The following is a 27,156-nucleotide window of genomic DNA, read 5'->3' as shown; positions in this document are numbered from 1 at the left end:
AGAAACTCGAATACCAGATATAAATGTATAACTCAAAAAAAAGCTTCTGAAGTCCATGGACCATAATACTTCCCACGATCTGGGCACACGAGATTTCTATCGACCGGAAACCATGTGATATTTCATTCATAGGAACACGTAACGAATGCAGAGATCACGAGTTTCCATGTGTGATTTATTTTATTTTTTATCATCCACTCACTATATCTGAACTGCAGGGTCTGTAGTCTCCCTAACCTTTATGAAAATTTCATCTACCACAAATCAATTCTTCATCGAATAACGTATGTCATGAGAAAAAAAAACTTATCTTTTAGATTATGTGAAACACGATTGCAAACGATGCATTCGAAATTTCGATTCATTCCAAGCGATTTTCCATCTACCAGCGTGTATCGTGTCTGTCTGTCCCTGAACGATAACGAGAATGTAAAAAGCTAGGACGATAACGATGTGTTAACGGGCGAGACCGCCGACGACGGCGACGGCGACGGCGGCGGTGATGGCTATCGTCGTTGTTTGCTCACGCATGCAGAACACGCATCATACGCAGCTGACGGCACGTTCTTCCTCTTCCATGGATACGCTGTTCCGGGAATATAAAACTCGTCCCGAGAAACGACCGACGAGTACACGCTCGGATTATCGAGCATCGGCTTAGGATTATCGGCTGCGAAACGCGATAATATCTGGGGATTCTGAATTTTCAGCGTTAATAGCGCGATTCAATGAAATCCGCCCGAATCTAGTTGTACGTTGCATAAAATAAAAATTCTATTCTTGTTTCCAGATTCTCATACCGATCAAATCTCGTATTGGTAAAAATATAATACACGTACGTATTGCGTAGAAAAGTAACTGGCGATTGCGAGTATCCAACGATACGAACCGATGAATTTCGTTCGAATCTATTTGTACGATAAAATAAAAAATTTCATCTTCATTGCTGGACTTTCGTATTGATAAAATTTTATATAGATGAAAGTTATTTCACATATATATATATGACCAAGATTCATTCCGAAATGACGTCGACTATTCTTAAAACTGGAACCCATTTAAAATTGCAATTCTATGTTAAGATCCCACATGATTAAAAAAAATGACGGTCTGTGACTAACACTACTCCATTTACAAAATAAAAAAACGAAATTATAACGTAAATATATTCGATTTCAATATTCTATCTGTATTACAAATTTCTTTGTTTTTATTTTAATTCCCGTTCGATTTTACCGTCCCTCTATATATCGACTCATGCTATAATAATGTGCCCTTAAGTTATAATATTGAAGGTAAGATTGTTCCAAAAAAATCAGTCATTTCTGTACTATCATTTACTGTTTGCAAAAATTGAAATTCGATTTTAAAGTTCGTATCGCATGGAAAAAATATTGCAGTGTTGGCGAAATTGCGAGCACCAGCTGTTTTTAAATACAGTAGCGAAGCATGGATTTGGACTTATCTCTAGAAGATTGCAAGAATCACTAACTAAAGAAAGTTTCGTCATAAATGCTATATAAGGAGCGGAAAGAAGATGAAGGATATTTTGGCTGACTATAGTCTATCGATTCTTGAAATAAGATCGCGCCAGTATTCAGAATGTTATTTCTTGAAAGTTTATCTAAACTATTTAGCCATTTATTTAAACGCTTCAAGATTTATTTATTCATATAGGAGTTACTTTCAAAAGAATTGCAGGTATAAAATACTTTTATTTTAGAGATTCAGGGAAAAAGTAGTAAATAAAAGTGCAATTTTTCAAGAACGGGATAACTATAGAATAATGAATTTTATTACGGCTGTATAATACTATTGTTTCAATGCTTATAGATTTCTCTGTTACAGAATTATTCGATTTTAATTACAGGTTTGTGAATTTAAAAATATTACCACTCGAATCATTCCTCTACTGAATCATTTATTTATTTGCAAATAAAGCTTAAATTATTAAAAGTATATTTTATTGGCAAATTTTCATGTTTAAAGCAATTACAATTTGTAGAATAATTTTGAAATTCGAAACTAACTCAGAAAAGCCATAATGAGGTATACACATACATATGTCGAAGGATTTGTTAGGAAAATAAATATATCTATAAACAACTTTCTGCTACTTTATTGACTAATTATGCAAGTAGCAGAAATTTGCTTATAAGTATTTTACACACTATGCGAATTGGTGTCTCCGTGCATGCACTTTATCTTTACTTCGACTCGTAAAAATATTAACCCATAAAATATTCCGTCACTTAAATTTATCGATCGTAGATTTATGTAAGTATGAAGGGCGCGATATATGAATTTTTTTTAACTTTACGCTCCACTTATGAGGAAAATGGTATACTGCATGAAATACCAATACGTTCGACGTTATTGATCACGTATATAGGAAAATACGGACTTGTCAACGACGTTACGAATATTTGTAAAATCCCTCTGACATTCGCCAAGTTCTAGCTGGTTTACGACGAACGTTCAAGAATGTATGATTTAATTGTACGAATAAACAAGATGAGACTTTAAATAAAACAAGAAACGTTCGTGTAATACATTTCAATGCAATGTTATTCGTCACATAACATATTCCATTTCCATATAAGATGCAATCTTATTCGGTTTATTACAAAAGTATCATATTAAATCAGCAAACAGGAATATGCATAAAAATCTGTTAAAGATAAGAAATTAGTAAGTTTAATATTCACATAAGAAAAATATAAAATTCTGAAACTGTAAATTTCTAAACATTTCTGTCTCTCCCATACTGTATGTAATAAAATGATTACTACAATGCGATATGACTATAATTATATCGGTGAAAGTAAAAATTAATCCGAAAATGTATACAAAAGTTGCAAGATATTTCAATGAAATTTCAAAAAGGTTTCGTATAACACAAACAACATATTTATACAAATTGTCTGTAATAAATGTTTGAATTTGAATTACTTTCGTGAGCCACTATATGTAAAATATTAGCGTAAATATCTGCATAAAAAGTATGCTGTAATATGTCGAATCACTTATTTAATAAAATCTGTAAAAGCTAAATATTTGAAATCGAAACCTTAAGCAATTTCAATTTCTAAAGCGAGGATATCTTTCAATTTCTCAGCTTCATTTCCGCTTGCTTTCGAAGAAATAAGTTCTAAAGTGATCGAACAGTGGCAACCCACGTTAATAAACATGCACATAAATATCCTTTCGAAGCGAGTATCGGATAGAAAGGGGTTTACAAGGCGAAACCAATTTCTGGCGTTAAGTAGAAAAGCATCGAGATAAACTGTTTACCGGAGTGGTTCGGAACGAAAAAAGAAGCCAGAAGAAACGGAAATACTGCAGACCCCTTAAGCATCGTACAACCGCATCGTTGTTTGTCTTTAGCGAGGGATCGGACTTCTTCTGGACCTAACGTTGAATCCCTTCCGGGAAACACTAGTGGAAACCGTCATCAGTTTAAGTATTTACGTTTGTTTCTTCTCCAACCCTTTTCGAGCTTACTGCATGGATAGACACTCGAGACATGTGTCGTTCTTCTCTCACTGGAGCAATGAATTGCTTCGTTTTTGCGTCGACAAAACTGCAGGCGAATGGAATGAAAACTTACAATTGCTGAAGGAAAGAAAGTTAAACGAAGGTAAATGTTCAGAGGAAAAAGGTTACGAAAAAGGTTACGTAAAAGCTGTAATTATAGAACTATTAGAAAATTTGTTTTATATCCTATTTTTCTTCTTTTATTACTTATCATTTTCTGTCAGGTGGACTTTTTGTAACCTGCATTGATAGAAACAAAATTAAATTAATGGATTCGATATATGTATATACTATATATATGTACATATATTTTATGGTAGGTGTGCAAATATTTCCATAAACCACTGTATATATACACCAGAATTTTAAGCATTAAAGATTGTTTGAAACACTAGACATCTCGTAGAGACTTTGGTCGCGGAATTTTAAAACGTACATCTTATACGTATCGCGCATAATTTCCGAGACCCGCGCAAAATTTCCCAACTGAGTTTTATTACAAATCGATTCAGCGGTTCGACCTGATTTTCCTATGATATACACGTTTCTCCACCTGAGACGCGAACATACATACGTAAAAGATATCGACAGAGGTTGTACTCGATCAAAGTTGGAAACGACGTTCTTTCAAAATTCTCGGTTGGTTCGAAGTGCATTTTCGCTTATAACAAAGATCTAATAGCAACAAGCTCTTTCCGATGTACGTAATACCAGATTCGAGAGCTTAATGTATAATCGAAGAAAGACAAACCCTTGCAGTGTCTTTATTAAAAATATCTCTAACAACTGGGGAAATCGCATAAAAATAGTTAACTGAATATTTAATATTTGTGTTGAACCATTTTTTCAGGTCTAATAAAAATTTTACTTCTACCGCCTATCGTTTATCGACCATCACAAAGTACAGAACGTATTAATATTCCCAAATTCATCAACACACATATATATATATATATATAATATTATTTAAAAACTTATTCTTAAAAATCCAAGATTCACAAGATATACGAACTAAGTAGAAACTAAGCTTGGATTCAAATCCTCTCAGCAACGATGCCTTTCATCGAACACGAACTGTGATTCAATAAAGGAGAAAATCGGTACGTTTAAGATTGAACAAAAACTGGAAAGATAATCAAAGGAACGTCGCGGGGGAAATCCGTGGAAGAAAACACACTGTGCGTATCGAAAACTGAATCCTCAGAGTTCCACTTATTTGTTAGGAAATTGATTACTTTCGGTGCCTAAACAAGGTTTCTACGACGACTCCGGCGACGACATAATTTCTGTCGGAAACGTCTGTTCTCGTTGAACGGCTTCGTTCGCCGAGTAAAGTACGACGACAGGTGGTTACCGTTAGAGCAAATCGTCTAGAGAGAGAGAGAGAGAGAGAGAGAGAGAGAGAGAGAGAGATCACTTTACTCCGTACAGTGACGAATTGTACGTGGAAGCAACTACGAGGTAGTGCGGTCGAGGAAGAGGCAATAAAGGAAGGGCCTGATGGCGTGTAATACCACGGCCGTGGAAAGATTAATTTGTTACTCGTTATAATGTCTTCTCATGGCGTAAGGACAGTAATTTCTGTAACGTTTGTTCCTAATTGCGACAAAATTACTAGATCACCGGCTGAACGATAACAAATTGATCTTGATACGGATAGCGTAATCGTTTCCTTAATTATCTGGGACACTGAGTTTTAACTCGTGTCTCGGCTACCATGATCATTTTGTTAGTTTGCTTTTGTTTCTCTAATGATGGTCTTACCCTCGAGAGATTTATGTACGTGGTATGCTATGATAATGGTGGAGAGGAATTGTAAGTGAGTTTGTTAGATATATGTATATAATATTCAAGAGTTAAGTTCATTGACTTTAATGAAGTAGATATGTTGTTCCATTAAGGAGTTATAATATGTAATACAGCGCGGAAATTATAAATGATAAAATGATTGCAAAGACATCTAAATATTCTTTTTCAATATTAAAATGGAAATAATCTTTCATTGTAGAAAAGAACATGGTTGGTACTTAGTTTTTTTGAATAAGTGAAGTATGATTTGAAACCTGCAACAAGTTCAGAAGATTTTTCAAATATTTCTGATAAAATAAAATCTTTAATATTCGTAGAAATTAAAAATTACCATCTATTCTATTGAAATACGACAAGTTTAGATTTTATTAGGAATAAATATAAAAGGAAATGTAAAATGTAATTGTTAAATAATATTTCAAACAAATGCTTTGTTTTCGACTCGATAACTTTAATTGATAAATAAAAGGGAACCCGTTATCGCTCGTCTAAACCAATCAACGCTGAATTGATTGAAAAACAAAGAAGAAAATTGATGGAAATAACAACGTTACTGAATTATGGAGATAAATTTCTCGTTACGTCGAACATCCAATAACGTCGTAATTGTGGCATTCTAAATGATCGTGATTAATATTCAAAGTCAAAATGTTAATTTCAGTGTCGATGTTACGCCATGCGGCTTGCCATAGATCATATTCTTAACTGTCGGTCGCGGCACTATAATGTCGCAGACGGATCGTCGCGGCTGCCCGGCAAAACAAACATTGTAGTGGCAAGCGCATGGTTCATTAAGCAGGGCGACCTCCAGAAACGTCGATTCGTGGCCGTTATTTTATCTGGCGTAAAAGAATGTGGCGTGATCCGAAGGTAGTGGGGGTCGCCTTCCAGAAAGAATCAGAACGTTTCGAGAAGCCAAACAGTCCACACATATCTTATATCGCGCATTACGTAGTCACATTTCTTTTTGTTGTTCCATTTATATCTTTCTAGTTAATAAGTTGTTGCAATAAACATTAATTTAGTTGTGTTAATTCTGTGAAATTTCATTGAACTACCCTTATTATCATAATCGAAATAAGGGAATCGATCAGTTCGTGGCGTCGATTGTTTAATCGTAACGAGAACTTACAACTCTCGTTGACGTGATATCTCGCGATCGCGTCTCTCCGCGAATGATCGAAACATTTTGTTTCCGATCCTCTGGTCGTATGAGGAATTGCCGATACATTTGGCATTGCCCGCAGTAATCTCGCCCATTTACAAACGTCGGCGTCGATTACTGCGGGCTTGTTTTGCCGGGCAGCCGCGACGATCCGTCTGCGACATTATAGTGCCGCGACCGACAGTTAAGAATATGATCTATGGCAAGCCGCATGGCGTAACATCCTCCCCCCGTTGAGAGGGTACCGATCAAATTAGCGAGATGTGGTTGAAGTTCCCATCTTAGTTCGTCTCGGTGGCTAGTTGTTCGGGTTTCTCGAGATCGGGTTGAATTGGCAGTGGGACAAGCCTTTTGACGGCCCGATCCAAAACGCTCTTTGCCGTCTAAACTGTAGCTGTCCGGATGACACCATCGGCGCCTGGATGAACCTTGATAACTCGGCCCAGAGGCCAATGCATGGAGGGAATGTTGTCCTCTCTGAGGATGACGATTGTGCCTTTTTGGATGCCGTGTCCACCCTTGCTCCACTTATTGCGGTTGGTTAGCTCGTTCAAATACTCCTTATGCCAGCGGTTCCAAAAATGTTGTTTAAGCTGTTGGATATGCTGCCATTTGGAGAGTCGGTTCGATGGAATGTCTCTGAAATCTCGATCATGTAAGCACATTAGTGAATCGCCAATGAGAAAATGTCCGGGAGTGAGGACTAGGAGATCATTTGGATCGGTGGAGATAGGAGTTAGCGGGCGGGAATTGAGGACTGCTTCTATTTCTATGATAAGAGTATTCAATTGTTCAGAGGTGAGTAACTCGTTGCCGGCTACACGCCTGAGGTGGCGTTTACATGACTTCACCGCTGCTTCCCATAGCCCACCGAAATGCGGCGAATGAGGGGGAATGAAGCGCCATTCAATTTGTTTGTCGGCTAAAAATGCGGTTACTTTTTCCTTGTGATCGTCCGATTGTAATAAATCGTGAAGCTCTCGTAATTCGTTGCTTGCTCCTCTGAAGTTGGTGCCGTTATCAGAATGGATGGTGGAGCAATAGCCTCGTCGAGCGATAAATCTGCGAAGAGCGGCGATGAAGGCTTCGCTAGTGAGATCGTCAACGAGCTCGATGTGTACCGCTTTAATTGCTAGGCATACGAAAATGGCTACGTATACTTTTATCTGACGACGGTTACGATCTCGTTTTTCCTTGATGTGGAACGGCCCGCAGTAATCGACGCCGACGTTTGTGAATGGGCGAGATTCCGTTACTCGCGCCTCCGGCAGATTACCCATCACGTATTCTACCGGCGGTGGTTGAACGCGGCAGCAGCGGACGCAGCCTTTGATCGCCCGCCATACTTGACTTCGACCGTCGACGGGCCAGTATCTTTGTCTTACTGCGTATAACGTAGCCTGCGTTCCGGAATGCATGTGGATCTTGTGCTCGTGGTCTATGATGCGTATTGTAACGGATGACTTAGGTAATACTATGGGATGTTTCTGGGCGAAGGTCATCGACGAATGACTGAGTCGACCCCCGACTCGCAATATTCCTTCCTTGTCTATGAACGGATTGAGTCGCGTGAGCTTACCCTTTATCGCCGCGTTCCGATCTTTTTGGAGTGTACGAATTTCCTCGGAGAAATGGATGTTTTGCAACAATTTTATCAGTTTATTGTGCGTTATGCGTAATTCAGTAACGGTTAGGGGTGCCGCTCGGTTCCTTTTCTGTTTCCAACGGAGGCAACGAGCTATGATTCGTATCAACTTGGGCCAGGATGAATACCTTTGCAACAAACAGTAATCGGCGGGGTTTGTGGACAGACAAATCGCCCCCTTCTGCTCCGGTACTTCAATTTGCGGTGTTAGCGCCCATGTCGGCCAATAGCCTTCCGACTGGTAGAGCCATGCAGGACCGTGCTGCCAGATGGTTAGGCGCAGAAACTCTTCGGGTGTTTGGCCGCGTGATATTAAGTCCGCGGGATTGTCGTCGGTAGGAACGTGGCGCCAATCGCGGATGCTGGTTTTTGTTTGAATTTCGGAGACTCTGTTAGCGACGAATGTTTTAAGGGTGTGAGGTGATGTATTGAGCCAATGGAGGACGATAGTGGAATCGGTCCAATAGATAGTTCGAGTAATTTTGTGTGATAGGGCTTGTTGTACTCTCGACATCAGGGACGTAAGAAGGAGTACTCCGCTCAGCTCGAGCCGAGGAATGGTCTGGCACTTGAGTGGGGCGACTTTCGATTTTGCGGTTAAAAGTTGGGTCCAAACACGGCCGTTGGTGTTAAGGGTTCGAAGATAAACACAGGCTCCGTAAGCCTTTTCGCTGGCATCGCAGAAACCATGCAGTTCAATTTCCATTGCGGACTCGATTATTGCCTTGCATGGGAACCTGACGTTGTTTAATAAGGGTAATTGGGCATAGTACCTTTCCCACTCTGTATGTAACTCGATCGGAAGTGATTCATCCCAATCGATTTTCGACGACCATATTCGTTGAAGTAGCATCTTGGCCCGAACAATCACCGGTGCGAGCAGACCGAGCGGATCGTAAATGTTTGCAATCTGCGAGCTGATGATTCGTTTCGTGACTCGAGAGGGCGTGGGTTTGACTTCGACCGAGTAAAGAATAGAGTCGTCGGATGAATTCCAAAACACTCCCAGCGTCTTCAAGGTTTGCGAGTCGCCCAAAAAATGTTGGTGATTTGTTTCTTCTAAGGAAAGTCCGTGTAATAAGTCATTATCGTTCGACGCCCATTTTCGTATGTTTAAGCCAGCCAGTTGAAGTAAATTGGTGAGTTCTGTTCTGAACGTGAGGGCTTCGTCCTTCGTTTCAGCTCCGGTGAGAGCGTCGTCGATGTAGAAATCCCGCTGCAGTACCTGTGCTGCACGTGGAAATCGATGTCCTTCGTCCTCTGCCAGTTGCTTGAGGCACCGAATAGCTAGATACGGGGCTGCGGATAAACCGAACGTTACAGTGTTAAGCTCATATGTTTCTGTTTCTCCACTCGCGCTGCGCCATAATATCCTTTGATATTTCCGATCCTCTGGTCGTACGAGGAATTGCCGATACATTTTCTCGATGTCGCCGGTGAGTACGTATTGATGAGCGCGGAATCTAATTAATATATAAAATAAATCTTCCTGTAACTTGGGTCCTGTAAGAAGTGTATCGTTTAAGGAGGTTCCGGTAGTGCTTGGTGCCGATCCGTCGAAAACTACACGGAGTTTGGTGGTTTGACTCGATGCTTTGGTCACGCCATGATGGGGTAAATAGTATCCGTTGTCGTCGGAGTGGTTGTCATTGACCTTCGTCATGTGTCCCAACGCCAGGTATTCCTGTATTACCGTTCGATATTCTGATTCGAAGCGTTTGTCGTGCTGGAATCGGCGATTGAGTGAGGCGAGTCGTTTACTCGCCAGCGTTTTAGAGGATCCGAGTGACTGAAGCTGATCGTTGAAAGGTAGAGCGACGATGTATCGTCCTTCGCTGGTGCGTCGGGTGTGGGCTTGGAAGTGTTCTTCGCATCGTCGATCTGCCTCTGAGATATGTTTAATTGAGGGTCCTTCATCGATTTCCCAAAACCGCGCGAGGTCTGCTTGTAAAGTCGTCGTGGATGTGTGAAATATGTTTGTAGCGGTTTGGGAAGTTGGACTCCCCCCGATTACCCATCCGAATCGCGTCTTTTGCAGACGCAGTCCAGGCTCGTCTGGCTGCGTGAGGTTGACTTGTCCCACACACATCGACGCGAGTGTTGAACCTGAGCTTAATAGTACATCTATCGGAGCTGGTAAATGAAATCGTGGATCGGCCAATTTGAGATTTTTTGGTATCTCAAGTGTCGAACGATCGATGGGTTCGCTGGGAATTAAGGTTGATATGATTGGAATGATAAGGAACGTTGATGTCCGCGTGTATGTACCATCAGTGGAAGTGATCGTGGCCGTGATGTGTCGCTTAGAGGTCGTTGTCAAGGTATCTAGAGCTCCGATCGGGACCGAACATTTGTTTTGCCTTATCTTTAACGATTTTGCTAATTCCTCGGTAATGAAGTTCATACTGGATCCGGTGTCGAGCAACGCTCGACAATGGATTGGTTGCTGTTTATCATTCAAAATATTAATCTGCGCTGTGATGACTAGATCATTGGACAGTAATTCGGATGCTATTGGTTTGATATGTTCGGTCATGAACGGAGTCGTCGATCGTCGGCGTCATTGGTTGTGTGTTCGTTTGTCACTGGGCGGTGGACTTGGAGACGCGGCTGTTCGTGGTGTTTCCGATCTGTGGTCTGTTGTGTGCCTTTTGCGACGAGTGGGTGATACGTAGGGTGGCGAAGAAGGTGTTGTGGATCGGCTATTTGATGGGGAAGATTTCGGGCTGGACGTGCTGGAACGAGACCCTGAATGGCGTTTTGTCCTATGCAGCATTGTATGATGTCGTTCTCCGCATACGCGACATGATCCTGCGAAACAATGCTTCGTTGTGTGCCCTTTCCCGAGGCAGTTGAGGCATAGTGATGCCCTTTTGACCTCCCGAATGCGTTCGCGAAGGGATTTGGTTTTGAAGGTGTCACATCTCCAAATGGGGTGTGGTCCTTGACAGGTGGGGCATGTTGGAGTAACCTGTGTCGCCGTAAGTGTATGCCCTCGTGATGCGCGTTGACGGACCGGAGTAGTTTGTTCCGGTGATTCTCTTGTTTGTCTGACCGTGGTGATCGGTCTGGAGCTTCGTGCTAATCTCTCTAGGAAGTTTAGTAAATGAATGTACGGAGGCACCTCGTTATTGGGCAGCGTCATTTCCCATTGCTTTTGGATACTTAGTGGTATTTTTGAGAGGATGAGGCTGTTGAGCATAGCACTGGTATCGGGGTAGGATTCTCCTAATTTGTTCAATGCATATATGTGTTGTTTAAATGTGTGGACTAAGCGCCTTAATTCCGTTGGAGATTCCTTGGTTATCCTTGGATAATCAATTATTGCCATGCAGTGACTGAAAGCTGTGTATCGTGGACATTCGAAACTTTTCTTGAGAACGGCAATAGCCTGACTGTAGTTTACATTACTAAGGGGTAACGCGTTTAAACAATCGGCTGCTTCTCCTTGCAGGGCGGACTGCAGGTAATCGAATTTCTGTATGTCAGTGAGACTAGGATTTTTATCGATTGTGGAGGAAAAGGTATCATAAAACGTGTTCCATTTTTCTAAGCTTCCGTCAAAGGTAGGGAGCCGAAGATCTGGTAATTTAATGGATATCGAATTTAAACTTGCGGATGATGCACAGGTTGGAGGGTTTATGGATGTCGACGGCGAAGCTGTTTGCGCGTTCCTCAGAAGATTTTGTAGCCTTGTGTCTACCGCGACGTACTGATCCCTTATTTCGAAGCCGCGCGCTTGTTCCTCCTCGTCCAATACTTCTAATTCGAGTTGAATCGCTTCGAATTGACTCGCAACTTCGGTCAGTTGTTTCTCGTAATTCTTTAATAAGGAATTTTGCTGACTCTCAGATTGCTCGTACTCGTCCAGTCGATTCGATAAATATGTGAATCGGCCGCTACAATAGCCTCGTCTCCGACGCAGGGAGATGAGTTGGTCTTCGCTCGTCATCGTTGCCGAGGATAGGAGATGGTTGAAATAAGGAACGAGCTTACCTTACTGTCGTGCGGCGTGAGGTCGCGTGTATGTTAAGTTGTGAAATTCGTTGCGTTGATGATTGTCCAGCTGCGACGGAAGGCTGCGTGGTTGCGTTCCCTTGCCAATGGGATGTGCTTCTTCGAAGATGACGCGCCTGACGTCATTGGTTTCGCTGTAGTGGATGCTCCTGCTTCCGCTGCTGGTTTTGATAAAGTCACGTGGCACTGTGTGGTCACTGGTAAGTGCACTCTTCACTGGCACGTAATCCGGCTCGAAGGACCAAAATGTTTCGATCATTCGCGGAGAGACGCGATCGCGAGATATCACGTCAACGAGAGTTGTAAGTTCTCGTTACGATTAAACAATCGACGCCACGAACTGATCGATTCCCTTATTTCGATTATGATAATAAGGGTAGTTCAATGAAATTTCACAGAATTAACACAACTAAATTAATGTTTATTGCAACAACTTATTAACTAGAAAGATATAAATGGAACAACAAAAAGAAATGTGACTACGTAATGCGCGATATAAGATATGTGTGGACTGTTTGGCTTCTCGAAACGTTCTGATTCTTTCTGGAAGGCGACCCTCACTACCTTCGGATCACGCCACATTCTTTTACGCCAGATAAAATAACGGCCACGAATCGACGTTTCTGGAGGTCGCCCTGCTTAATGAACCATGCGCTTGCCACTACAATGTTTGTTTTGCCGGGCAGCCGCGACGATCCGTCTGCGACATTATAGTGCCGCGACCGACAGTTAAGAATATGATCTATGGCAAGCCGCATGGCGTAACAGTCGATGTACTTGAAAACTTTTACACTGCAAGAAAATTCATATGTTGCAAAATTAAAATCTGTCAATATATCTTTATTTTCAAACTTTTTCACTTTTCATAAGAAAATTTAATACGTTTTATGTCAATAGTGAAAAGATATTTGCGACATGCAATATTTTTATATCATTGTGATCTATCACTAAAAATGGTACTTCCCTTGAATTTTAATAAGTTTGAAACAAAACTTTGCCGACTGATTTACAGTTAGATCGAATTACGCGATGACTGATTGAACGGGAAGCAACGAAGAAGAAGAAGCGAGTTGTCACGAAGGAGAGACACGATGACGGGTAATGATGGCTAGATTATAGAGATTAATTTATTATTCAGTACGACGACCTGCGCGGAGCGTAGCGATTATGTGCACTTCCACGATTAGTAAGCTCTGACGTATCCCTAGGATAAATGCGCCGTATTCTGATAGCCATCTAACGAGCCGTAGATTTTAGGATTTTTCCCGATGTAAGTGAGACGTGACATTACGCGAAAATTCCTGCTTGCACCCGTCTTGTCCAGTAACATTCTCGTGAATAGAATAAACGTTTTCAACGGATATCCCTAGCAGCGTTTTCTCTGCTTTCACTGGGATCTAATGAATATGAAAAATCATACCGACGTTACATAAATTATTTTCTCGTCGTTCTAAAGCAGTTGACACATTTGCAAATTCTTTTTATGATTTTTTATCAATTTCTTATTGAAATGGATTTTTACTCGAATTAATTCAGATATATGTATTAGCATTTTAAAAGAATAACTGTAATCTACATTAATTTCAGTTTACGATTTCTTTAGTATTGTTCACATTTTCGAAGATGGCTTTGGATTCTATTTGGATAAAACCCAACTCAAACAAAATGAAAAATTTAAGTATACAAATAACACGCGATTATGGATATTACAAATAGAAGTTACTATGATATCACATTGGAAGCATGATAATTACCATAAGGTAAAGGACAAAACAAACAGTTTCAGAAAGAAAAATTTATTTTTCAAATCAAATAACAGAAACAGAGCGAAGAATAGAAAAACGCACAATTTCAAGGAAATATATTTTTCTTTCCATTTTTGTCGAATGAGTAAAGCAATCGTTCACAAGCAAAAATAAAATACAGTTCGGAAAAAATCAAGCCAACAGAAATGGGTGAAAATTTCTTCTAATTCGTCCCGAAACCGTGACCAGCTCGTGGTTTATCATTGTCTCTCCATTTCTCCACGCTTGTATCTATCACGCATACTCGCATTTCACTCTCACGGAATAAAAAAAAACAGATAAGGATTAGTCAAAAGACCTATTTGCGGCTCTGATCCATTTGCGTGTTCACAATGATACATGCGTATAGAAATCAAAGCGACAGTTTAATCTTCTCGATGGAACGAACGATCAGTAAGATCGACCAACGCCCGTTTTCAACCATTCGAACGTGCCCCGAGCGATGCTGCGTATTATTTATACGATATTTGATTGTAAACTCGAATCAACGAAAGTCATGGCTTGTATGTCCATTGTGAATGATCTCTGAAATATTGAAAACGAAGTGCAATATGCTTTACATTGTATCTATATTTATGCATCTATAGAATGTTTGTATACATCCATTGTGGCTGGATATGTGTGTCGAAAACAGAGTGTAACGATTCACTTGCAGGAATTCGTGCCACCGAACAAATTTGGAAAAATTACTGTATCTGACTAATGCAGAAGCTAATTTAATGGTTCATTTCGTTCTGATTAACTAATGCTCATGTAAACATATCGAAGTTCCTTAGGGAATATTGATGGCACGGTTTGTATCCAAATACTCATTAATGCATAAACGAAAGAAAATATTTGATTGCTCGTGGAATAGATAGTACGCACGTTACTATAAATATTTCATTAATATATCGTGCGTTATTCCCGTATTAAATAGTAATGCAATATCGATTTTAAATAATTAATTGATCGATGGAAATCTATCATTATAAAATGAAATACATTACTCAAAATAATTGCGAAATCGCTACTGTAAATAGTTTCATTGCATCAACTAAGCAAAAAAGTTATATAAATTTGATAGATTGACATATAGTCTGTACGATATTATTAAATAATTAAACATACAGTACAAAGGTATAAAATACAGAGTAAGGTGGAAACTGGTCCTCTAATTATTTCAAACAATATGCATATTGTAAGAGCAATGTAACGTTTGAACGTATAGTATTTATTACTTAGTCGTATATATATATATACGTGTATATGTGTGCTTGATTTCGGAAGTAGGGTAATAGATACGTAGTTTCATTTCCGTACTTGAACAGTACTGATTCAGGGTAATTAAGCAAGTTTAGCAGATTTTAGATGTGTGTATGTTAACTAGATAGAATAACAGTACAGCGGGTACAAATAACTCGCTCCAAGTACGTGTATATATATTCGGCAAACTCACGTTCTAAGCTGTACGCCTAAACTCTTGCCAAAAACATCCCTTTCGCAATTATCACTTGCTAAGGTTGCTGCATATTTCGAGACGTTACAAGTAGATCGCGTGTATTTAGTAAATTTTATAAAATTATTAATCGTTCTTCTTCAAAATGTTTTTTCAAAGGTGAACTTGTAACTAGATGTAATTGGTAAAATGTGTTTTGTAACTACTATATATATTCGACTCTTGGACTGAACAATATTATAAGAAAAAGTGCGCTATGTTTTATATACAGCTAACAATAATACTGTAAAAGAACGATATTATAAGGAAGTCATTACAATTCTATTAAAATTCTAACATACTCCATAATAAAGCTTTTCATAACAACTATATTTTATCCACGTATCCACCAAAGAATCTTTGCCCTTCATGAAAACTTACATAAAAGCAATTCTACTAAATTTTCTTAAAAATACTCGCAATAAAATTCATAGAAAGCACAAATTCTCTCTAGGATCCACAAATCACCAGCTTAATCATTCCGTGACTCAGAAGTAAGTAATACGTTAAAAGAAACGATCGCAAATCTTCTACCCTCGTCAAAGTTCTCTCTAGCAACACGTAGAAAGAGCGTCTCACGAGAAAAAACGTTTATTTATCGCTCGGAATCGTACCTATGCATGTCAAGAAAATTTCCAGGTGACCACGCGAACCAGTAAATTCCCTACGATCGCCATACGCGCTGGGAAACAATGGTGGCTGTGAACAAGCACAATGCGCGATTCGAAAAGTTGGCTGAGAGGGTTGGTTCTTGGTCGGTCTGTTGACTCGCGGTCGCCTGACAAAAGTCTTAAAACAAAAGTCGAGCAGAGCCCATATGAATGCTTCGTTCGCCAAACTTTCGTGCGTCGCTTCCGTTTCCTTTGACGAAGTCATCCGTTCAACACTACATCCATTGTCGCTAACGCGCCGTCAGCCAGGTAGTCTGTCGGCTCGCCACGAAACAATGCTCACTCAGGACCCGCGAGCTTTAATGTCGCTGTATAGCAAATTCTTTCTCTCTCTCTTTTTCCTTTTTTTTTTTTGGCGAGAATATTTTGTCAAAGAGAAGGTAATTTGAAAAACGCTTGGATGTATTATCATAGAATCGTTTGATAGTTGTGAGGATTAATATGGATGATAGATACTAAGTGGTGAATTTAGGATGGATGATAGAAAATAATAGTTCTCTAATTGATAATAGACGTCCAAAAATTTTTACGCATTTGTATCGACTAAGCAACTATATTTTATTAACAATTTTGTTATCTTATTACAAGATTGATATTTTATACCAATATAAGAATTGATAATTTTTAGATGGTTTTATAATTATGAGACACAATGTATATACACGAGCGATATAATCATTATATAATCTATAATAAAAAAGGACTTAACATACTTCCTTGATTTGACTTGAAAAGATTATCAAAACAGATGAAGTGAAAGATAAGTTTTAAAACCTTAACTGCAGAACATGTTTTTAATGACATATAATTGTTGTCCCAGGAATCAGTAATTACATTAATGCAACCACTTACTAAATGAATAATTTGTTTAAATGTCTCGTGCGCAAACTAACGACCCACGATCACGATACACAGTGCAGTGCCGTGCATTTGATCACAGGGAATATGAAACAGCGAGTTTTACCTTCCCGAACTCAGGACAAGTTAGTTTCGACTGTGTCCACAGTTAATGGCTTCTATGTAGCTTCACAGCGCTGACTCGTTTTTCTTCCTGTTCTTCGCTATGGTGAATTTCCGCACTTTATCATTGTTAATTATTAACTCCTTCTGCCCACTGTTCTTTATAGAACGTATTCGTTTTTTATCTTGAAGGCAGCTGATTTGTTGTTTTCGCAGGACTTGGTTATAAAGTAATGTTTCGCGTCCTGAGGTTTCAAATGATATTTTACGCTCATTTGGAACATTAAATTATTAATGACTGAAAAGTTAAAATGTTTCATATAAAAAAATCAAATAATTGAAATGTTTAAAAATTTAAAAATGTTAATATTCCAAGATTAAAAAATTGAAAGATTTGAAACTTTCTATTTAAAAATTCAAAAATATAAAATTTAGAGATTCAAATATTACAAAATGTCAAATTCCATTTATATTTTGTGACCAAATTACGAAACTCCGCGTAACATTAATTCTCCCATTTTTATACATCCACAGAAATTTATGAAAAGTCTTAACCAGAACTCTGAAATAACTTTTAAATTGCATAATTATCCTGGCATCCGCAGTTCCACAGTAAATCGTGTACACGACCTTAATCACGACTTTAATTCGACCTAAAAGCTAAATGTTTCATTCCAAATATTTTTCGAACTACTAATGGAGGCATGATTTTAAGCAATCCAAAAATTGACTGCGATCAATAAACGACGGCAATCGAGTAAAGAATGTTCAATCCCGTAATTAGGTGCAGCTCACGCTATAAATTAAAGCTCATCGTTAAACAAATTAAAATGTGTTGGAACTGGAATGGTATTCGACCTGAATGTTTTCGTGAAATGCTACAGGAATTAAGTAACATTTTGTTCCATTGCATTTATTTTTCTCGCGACCACACAGCTTACAGAATTCTTAAAGACTTTGCAATCCTATTTGAACAAAATCTACTCTCGTGATTTACGGAATTTCCAAAGAACTTAAAAGATTTCTTCCAGAAATGCAATACAGTTTTGTTGGATACTAAATACACCTTTCATGTGACAAGAAATATCTTTAAACAAATGTCATAATTTGCAATTCGGCAAAATCGTGTGACTAACAAGTGACAATAATAACACAATCAGTTTTCATCTCCCACTAATTCAATCAAGCTATAAGATACGTAATGCTTGTTAATCAACAATCTTTTATTTTTTATTCAGACACGAGATCATATAAACTTCAATTATATTTGACCTTCTAAGCTTGTTGTACCAATGTATTACTCACTTGGAACATGTTATATTTTACAATACGCTAGATATTTCCCATTTTGTTTTATTTCTTTTAGTTAATTTATAATTTACACAATTTTAAATATGTTCATAACTTACAGGAACTTCTTTTTCACAAATTTGTTTAGTCATAATTTAGAAAATAATTTAATTCACAAATTTTACAACTTACGAAATAGTTTGGTTTACAAAGTATCCTTATTCAAAATGAAAGAAAACAAACTTTCACTTTGTAAAGTAAATTCAACTATTAAAAAAAACCATCCAATTACACAATTGTGTACAATTACACAAATATACACAAAAGTTTACATCTCTAAACGACTATAAAACACAAACTAATCTGCGTTAAACTTTCTAGAAAACCACTACACAGAGCAAAACTGGGTAAGCAGTATTCCCAAGAAGTGCGCAAGATTCCATTTCGCGTAAACGCGCAGAGAACAGCACATGCGATTGCAAAAATTGGTCGTAAGAGAGCACATTCGTCCAGGTAAAGGGTTACCTGTTAGAGAATTTCCTGTTTGGGTGTGGAATGGGTTGGCGTTTAAAGGAAATGGGGCGATGGGGGCAACGGGAATGGTCGCGAAAGTAAGTGCTCTGTATGAATTCATCGATTACCGCCATGCAAGGCGTGAGAACGCATATAGAAACACTTCAAACAACGGTCGTTCGTCGTTCGAAAAGAGCTTCTGCGATTATGTGAATGCACGGCTATCTTCGATCTAAATAGTAGCGGTACTTAAATTCTCATCATTTTGGTTAATCCTCGACGATTTGTGGATTTACGGATTTATGAAACCATTAAATTCGCTACTTTACCGATCAAATATACTTTTTCAATGGATTTTCAGTGGGTTTTTGACGATTGATTTCTTTGTTACCGACGTAATATTACGTGTTTTGTAATTTTTTTAGTCTGATTTATTTTAAGAAGATATATTTTCTTTTTTTAAAAAGATATTGAAAAATTTGCTTGAACTGTGTCTACTCGATGATCTAAACTTTCACGCTACCGACGGATGGAATATTAAAATGGAATAAAATTACCTACATCAGATTATAGGTTAATAAGAAGGTATTTATCTCAGAAGAGAATAAAACGATATGTCGTTGATATGCATCATTAATGCATTTTTTTGCATACTTTGATTACAATTTAATCATTTTCATAATACATCTATCCTTCGAAACGCGTTCAAAACATGTTTTTATTCTACTGCAATTTTATATGATTATCAGAAGCGTTTTAATTTCCAAGAATAAATTTGAATATGAATTGTCAACGACTCGCTCAACTATTGAAATAAGTATGTCTTTTAATCTTAGTAAATTCAAGAACAAAAAAATAGGTGAGAGAGGAGAATCATATTAGGCAGATCTGATGACCTTCTTTTGATAGCGAGACTGTATACTCTACAGATCAGAAAATTACATTTCTAAATGAAGCAGTTGCCGCGGGTCTCGTTCCACAAAACTAAGAAACTTGCGATGCCGGTAGTTATCCTGGGAATACATATTTTTATTCCCTCGAACCACCGGTTGTCGTCATTGCCACGGGTACGTAATTATAGCTGGCAATAAGGCACGCTTTAATAAAGTGTTATGTAGTATATAACCCGAATAACAGGCTACCCTGTGTCATCGGAATTAATTACATACTGCGAAAGTTGGTTCGAAGATATGAAAACTGAGTTGTATTATAGTGATAAAATATGCTTTCGCGACTATTTGTTGTACAAGACTGTGAATCATCTTGGGGAACTTTTAATTAACTATTATTTGTAGCTAGTGTTACGACTGTAGCTTTTGTATATATAAATTTCATAGGAAAATATTGCGTGAAGTATAATGTAAGTACGAACCAACAAAGTTTTACACCTTCGAAAAACATTCTCCATTGATGACGACAAAATCAGAGAATTATCTAACTGCAAAAATATGAATGTATGTAAATATTGTAAAAGCTACGTTGATTATATTTCTGCTTGATATTCCTGCTAATAGCAGAAATATTAAAGATGTCAAAAGTACTGTTTACACTATTGTTTACTTCAAAATCAACACAACATTTCATAAACACTTTGTAAAGTAAAACTTACGTTTTATACGCATAAATGTACATATTATTAAACACCCCTAACAGAAATTCCATACATTCTACATATTTTACTTATCCGTATTCTCCATAAATGCTCCTGACGTGGTTTCATCTGATCCACACCCTGAACGTCTAACTTTCAATATAGAATCTATGATAGAAATTCCCGAAAAATCGTGCGGAACGATAGCATAAAATTCCCCGGATAGCTATCCCAAGAACATGACGCGTCCTTCCATATTGTTTTCAATTTCCAGCAGACTTGACACCGCTAAAAGCGGGAAAAGGTCCAACACGAGGGGTCGACCGACCACCAGCTTTATGAATATTCATGACTCTTTAATGCAACCTTCCAACTCGATGAGATTGTGCTGCCCGCGTATTAAGGAGAAGACACGGAATCCTGAGTACTTCCTTTTATCGGCGATTTTCTTTGCGAGCTATCGAGAGAAGATCGTTCTTGAGATCCGATCCAATTCGAAATATTTAATCATTAAAATATTCGTAACAGCCTGCATAATATTAGGTTATTCTTAAATGTTACCATAAACCACCGTCGTAACTTGAAAAATGAGGAAATGTTAGATAGAAGATTTTAACTAAAAGACTTCCGGTTACGACATCGACCGAGTACATTTAAAACGCTCTTAGTAATGAATATAAAACGAACGTGTCGTATGGCAAACCTACTACGACGGCGAAAGTCCATATAAATTGAGATAAATTGAGCAATTCGATGATATAATCGAGTTACGTGATTCCCTACGAAATTGAAAAGATTGACTATGGCCGCTTAGCGAGTAACCCTTTCTTACTTGCGTATGCGAAAAATGAAGTGATGAACATGTGCGAGTAAATGGTATATCGAAGAGTAAATAGAACCTCTGATCATGTAGTTAATTGTCATCATATGGTTAATTGGAAGGTATATTGTGTCAGATCCTTCTTCGTTACTAACATTTTTTGTTATATAAATACAATACATTCCGTAAATATTTGGATATTTCCAAATTATTGCAAACATATATATGAAATATAATCAATGAAATATAATACTCAAATGAAACTTTCAACTAATTTTTGCCAATCTAATTATATCAAATATCATTATTTTAATGATATTTTGAATTAATAATTTTGAATTGAAAATCATCGTTCACGTACTTATTTGGTATAAATGTGAACCTCGGTACTGGATAAAGTGCATACACGCCAAATTTAATTAATCAAGCAGATAGGAATGAACAATTCCAATAGCGAAGTAGGTCGTATCACAAATCGTAAGAATGCTAGTAAAGGTAATAAATATCGTTGGAAATCGCGAGGTTTTCTGATACCACGAAAGTAACGCGAGAAATATGGTCAACACGTGTCTCGCTGATGGTACTTTTATACCCTTCCAAGGGATCTCTTTGACTTCTACCTCTGCGAACTCCATAACGAAAGTTTACCTCTGGTAAATGCAAGTGCTGCAATCATTTTTAAAAGCTTCACGTAGTTTCCCTTATCTCTCAAACGAATAATTCGAATCCTTCTTAAGATAAACAAACAAATGATTTCCTGATTCCTAATTCAATTTTAATCAACAATACATGTATTTATTTTCCCGGTTTTTTCCATAATTGTTGACATTTTTCCATTAACAATAAATATCTCTTCTTGATAAAACTCTTCTTCGATAGAATTCCTAATTTCTATCAAAAACTCCATAGTTTTAATCTCAGTACTCAAAGAACTCTCATTACTTGCAGAATAATATAATAATTTCAAATTTTTTGCTACCCGTATTAAATGCCAAAAACCGTGAAATGAAATGTCATGAACTTCTTTGGGCGCCAGCGAAGCGTCCAAGTAAAAGTTTCTCTTATAAACTATGTACATAAAACGACATGAACTTGGCTAGAACGAAAGAAGCGTAAAGAAGAATCAAAGGAACAGCGAAAGATCCAGTAATGAGAATGTAAAATTGAAACCAAGATATGGTCAGTAGTTACGCTTTCTCAACTATAAATAAACTTTTGGAAATAGAGGGAATTAGAGATAGAAAAGGAAGGAGAAAAGGAGCCAAAGGACAGAAATTGGCCACGCGTAAAGCCAACCCCTAACTTCCCGCGGTAGACCAGAGACATGTAAGTTGCAGTTCAACTGCACTTTCCTCCTGGAGAATCCGTCTTGTGGTTATTTGTGCCCCAGAGGAACAACATGAACCGTCTCTTTCGTAAACAGTTGTCGAATCGCGACTCTTTACGTCCGATTTCAATATTCTGAAAATTTTATGCAACCGCGATTACACTTTGCTTGACTGCACGCATACATTTTTCCATGAAACTTGCAATAGACCAAGTCAGAGTTGTCGGATATAACCTAGCATTCTCTACGTTCGACTCAGCATCAAAGGGAAATTTTCGGAGAAATCGTCGTATCTTGAAATCCGCCCTCTGTGCATTTTACGAATCTCGTATTTCTCGCTTGTTGCCGATTTCAAAGAGTAAAATACGCACAGAAATATTTGCGAAAGATCGTTTGCTTGATCTTTGAATATGAACGAACTAATGATAGTAAGGATAATGTGAACGAAAAAGAGTAGAAAATAAAATTGTTTTTGTATTTCTGTTTCTTAGAATGTATATTAAAATTGGGAATAAGTGATTTACTATCTTCCTTAAACATATATTTTTGTTTCAATGTTTTTGTGATTTATTTAGCAGATAATGTAGAGTGTTTTTAAATACAATATAGCATTTACTTCTTAATTAATAAATTGTATATACATATACTTGAATTTCCTATATTATAATTTATCTGTAATCTTTACACGATAGACGCTATTCATTTATAGTGGTTTTACACGTATTATCAATTACGGCACTGTCGTCTGTCTATAAATCTTATTGGAACGTCGAGACGATGAAAGAAGCAAGGTATTCCAAGTTATTTCGTAGCTTGAAAACTTTCCAGTCCATCGATGATACTTCGGGAAAAATTGCGAACCTCGGTAAAATAGTAGCACTCGAATTTTCTCCGCTTCTAAGCATCCATCTGGCCGATTTCATGGAGTAAATTGCTTCGCGCCGATACGGATATACAGTTTGACCCCGGCACGGTGTTCGGGATTTCTCTTTAAAATCGAAAAATCAAGCGGAACTAAACCGACTGAAAATTTAATATCGCCGCTTCGGATAATACCGTTGTCACGATGTTTCTTTCTAAAACGTTTCTTCTTTGGCAACTGTTGAACGAAACAAGAGACTGGAGTGAAGAATTTAAGTCATCTCGATAAAACGGAAAAATACGGAACCGTGCGCGTAATGGATTGCTCTTGTCTTCAGGAGATATTCTAGAAATCTCCGATCTTTAACAAATTCCTCCTCAATTAAAAAAGTGGAAAAAAGAGAAGAGTAGGAAATCTTCATTTTCAAAATTCTTATTTTGATAAACTTTACGAGCTTCGTGCTCCATCTGGATTCCGTAGAAAATGTTGATTATGTTAAATATTTCGATATGCAATTTCTGGCTATCGAATTTAAATACAATATGTCATATAAACGATACATTGTTCTCGATTATTCAAGTTACCATTAAATAGATAATATAAAATAAATATGTAAAACCTTTACGCAATCCAGACTCTAACATTTACCTTCCCGCACGTAATACCACTCACAGCTGGAAATTTTGTATTCTCTGTGTATCTTTCTACCTACTTGTATAGACTTCATATATAAAAAATATGAGTTGTGCCAGGAATTATGATCAACTCTATGCGGTCTATTTCGTATCAGAGTAAAAGTCGAATTTATTTGGCAACGATATCGCATGACATTGACCGATAAACAATGATATAAATGTATTCATTACGCCAAGTATCAGGACGAACAGTGAGTCCATAAATAATTTCGATGAAGTCTCGAATAGCCGTAAAATACATTTATTGCTTTCATTAATCAGCGTCGACAGACGCTGTCATTATTCGCGAGTTTTGCCCTGTCCTTTTTCGTTAATTTATGACACCAGTTTCCTAAATTGAATCCTCTTTCGAAGATAAATACTCGAAAGACATCCGGGACGTATTTATTAGAGATAACTCTTGATCGTTTCCGTGGACGTGTTTGTGAATTCAATTATGAATTGTCGTTCCAGATGTGGATGATGCGAAGTGTAATATTTATACTTGTCATTTATTCCAATCTCTGAGTTAGGAGATTGAAGGTGAATTAATTAAATGGTAAAAGTGGAATACGATCGATAGTTGTGTCACTCATCTCGACAAAAATGACTGCTTAATATAAATCTCCAAACAAATTTTATTTGAAATAACAATAAAAAAATACATCGTTTCAATTAATTTACTGTTTCTATTTTTTAAATAATTGAAACAGTAATTTCCCAAATATTTTATTTCAACAATGTCAAAATTTGATATAAAATTCGACATCACTTAATCAACCTGAATTATTTCAATGTCAATTAATTCCACGAATCAAACATTATCACAATAATTCTAATAATAACATGTTCAAAATGTATACCAGACCTACTTTAATAAAACCGTACGTTTCATAAAACTATTAATTCCTTCGGTTTTGTTCCGATCCAAATTCGAAAGAACAAATTAATGGTTTCTGTAACCCATTAAAAGCTTCGAAGATTCATTGCCGCAAAAATACCTGGATAAATAACGGTTTTTACAATGACGTGGTGTAATAACCTCGTCACAAACACGATCTTGATGTTGGTTCAATTATAAATTTAACTTAAAACCCGATTTCTTCTTCTTTCAGTGAGAACTTGCGGTTAACCTCTTCAGAGTACTGTCAGCGTGACTACCGGGTCCTGAGACAATTTCTCGTATACATTCGACACAAAAAGAGGAAAACTTTAATTGTTTTTCGCGTTTAATGCTACATTCGTAAGAGCGAGTCAAGAGGCGGTAGCCGACCTATTATTATCTCAGTTAATCCATCAGGAGGTTGAAACAATAACTTAGTTTTTGTCAATAAATTCTTCATCTAAACAGTTTTCCGTTGTTGAAACAACGTAAATTAAACTTAATTTTCACGATGCTGTCATGCATTTCCTTTACTTTGGCACTTTTATTGTTTTAAATTGCGCTCGTATGAGAATAGGTAGGTAAATAATATGAAAACCATTTAAAAATGATCGTTCAAGACAGAAAGACAAGTTGAGGTATTTTATTATTAGTGCACTCATTCTATTTTTTGGAGTATGACAGACGTATCTGAGTTGATCTTTAACAGATTTCGCAAACTTTTTAAATATTTAAAAAATCTATAATAGGTGATTAATAGCTTTTTTCAGGAAATGATCATCCAATAGTTCGAATTTTCGAAATTTCCGTTTGAAAATATGTAAATCGAACTCTACATGGTATGATAATGGTTAAAAATTTATCGTAAAACGAGGACGTCATTTATGCACTTGTTCGATGGTTTGCTAGTTTCTTCCGATTAATCGTAAGATCTTCGGCCACGAATAGACGATGGTTCTCCATTCTCTTACTTTTTCCTTTCATTCGCCTTTGCGAAATGGATCGCCTGACGCGGCGTAGCGACTTTAGGTTCAATCACGTAACTTATTGCCAGGATATGAAGCGCACATTATTATGACATATCTCGTCCATTTGTAGGACTCTCTGCATTTTCCATTTTCTTGATAAACACGCTAACAGCACGCAAAATGTGTTAGAAGTTACATAGCAGATACTTTTCTAAAACCGTGAATCGAAAATCTTAGTATCTTGAGAAATTCTTAGAATTTCGGTTGAAAATGACGTAATAAAAATTTTTCCACAAAGAAGCAAAAAATTAATCTACTTAGAATAAAAATGAAATGGAATCAAGGAAAAGATTACGGTCGTGAGAATTGTAAGAAAAAAGGATATAAATATGTATACCTGCATTAAATAAGAATATTTAATATCTGGATATTAAGAAATTCATTTAGAATATTGCTGGAAGCAGGTCAGCAAATTTTTATATACTTCTTAGGAAACTCTTGTAATATTTTCTGCGATTCTTTACGAATATCCAAGTTTTTTTAAATTCTCAACAGTCGAGCATACAAATATGGTTCTTTGCGAGAAAAATCTTTCAACGTCACAAAGTAGGTCTTAGGTATATTCGCCTACAAGTAGGATACGTTTGTTTGCGGAAGGTAATGGTGATTTTCTGTCATACAACCGTGCACCATTGTGAATGGAAAATGGTCGTACGTCGTTGACAACTGATCACGAGATTCTTTATCCAAGAAGCCGATCTGGCACACTGAACTCGTTCCATACTGAGCAACCTTTCATTCTTGATTCTTCGAATGAATGAACCGGTAAATGAGTTCCGTGTCCGCGCTGTGTATCTTTTCTTTTTGTTGCCTTCACGGTGCACGGTGTGTATGGGGGTCGTCTGAAAAGTCGATGTCGATCGATAGACGCCACTTTTGTTCGAGATATCGTGTCCCCTTTTTTCACTCATTAGACGTCAAACTTGACAATGTATAAAAAATGAACGTCGTATTTCTTTGAAAAGTCCTTTGTTCGAGACAGAATTAATTTGCAAATAGGTCACAAACATTGTTTTCGAATATTATTATTATAAGATAAAGATTCGAAAGAGTTTTATGTGGAAAATTATCACAAAGGAAAG

General features: G+C 37.4%; 2 protein-coding genes across 2 annotated transcripts in view; both read right to left on the bottom strand.

The window, feature by feature from the left end:
* The window catches only part of LOC117238943 (protein eva-1), a 336,187-nt gene that overhangs the window by 279,736 nt on the left and 29,295 nt on the right, over positions 1–27,156 (bottom strand). The gene's annotated exons all lie outside the window — the stretch shown is intronic.
* Positions 5,518–10,692, bottom strand: LOC117238965. Its single transcript, XM_033504191.1, has 3 exons — positions 10,425–10,692; positions 7,353–9,455; positions 5,518–5,600 (listed from the first exon to the last, which is right to left on the bottom strand). The coding sequence occupies exons 1-3, from the start codon at positions 10,690–10,692 to the stop codon at positions 5,518–5,520; spliced, it is 2,454 nt and encodes an 817-aa protein (XP_033360082.1).

This window comes from Bombus vosnesenskii, unplaced genomic scaffold, assembly GCF_011952255.1.
Source record: "Bombus vosnesenskii isolate JDL3184/JDL3185 unplaced genomic scaffold, Bvos_JDL3184-5_v1.1 scf7180000013788, whole genome shotgun sequence".
Lineage (NCBI taxonomy): Eukaryota > Metazoa > Arthropoda > Insecta > Hymenoptera > Apidae > Bombus > Bombus vosnesenskii.
This window is presented reverse-complemented; position numbering and strand designations above follow the sequence as displayed.

What these genes read in the sequence shown, in the direction of transcription:
- LOC117238965 (XM_033504191.1), bottom strand. Translation starts at nt 10,692, where the DNA reads ATGACCGAACATATCAAACCAATAGCATCCGAATTACTGTCCAATGAT. An exon ending in CACGATCACTTCCACTGATG is followed by an intron (nt 9,456 to 10,424) that starts GTACATACACGC and finishes GTTTATCCGCAG; the next exon opens with CCCCGTATCTAGCTATTCGG. An exon ending in GGAAGCAGCGGTGAAGTCAT is followed by an intron (nt 5,601 to 7,352) that starts GTAAACGCCACC and finishes AACTTGTTGCAG; the next exon opens with GTTTCAAATCATACTTCACT.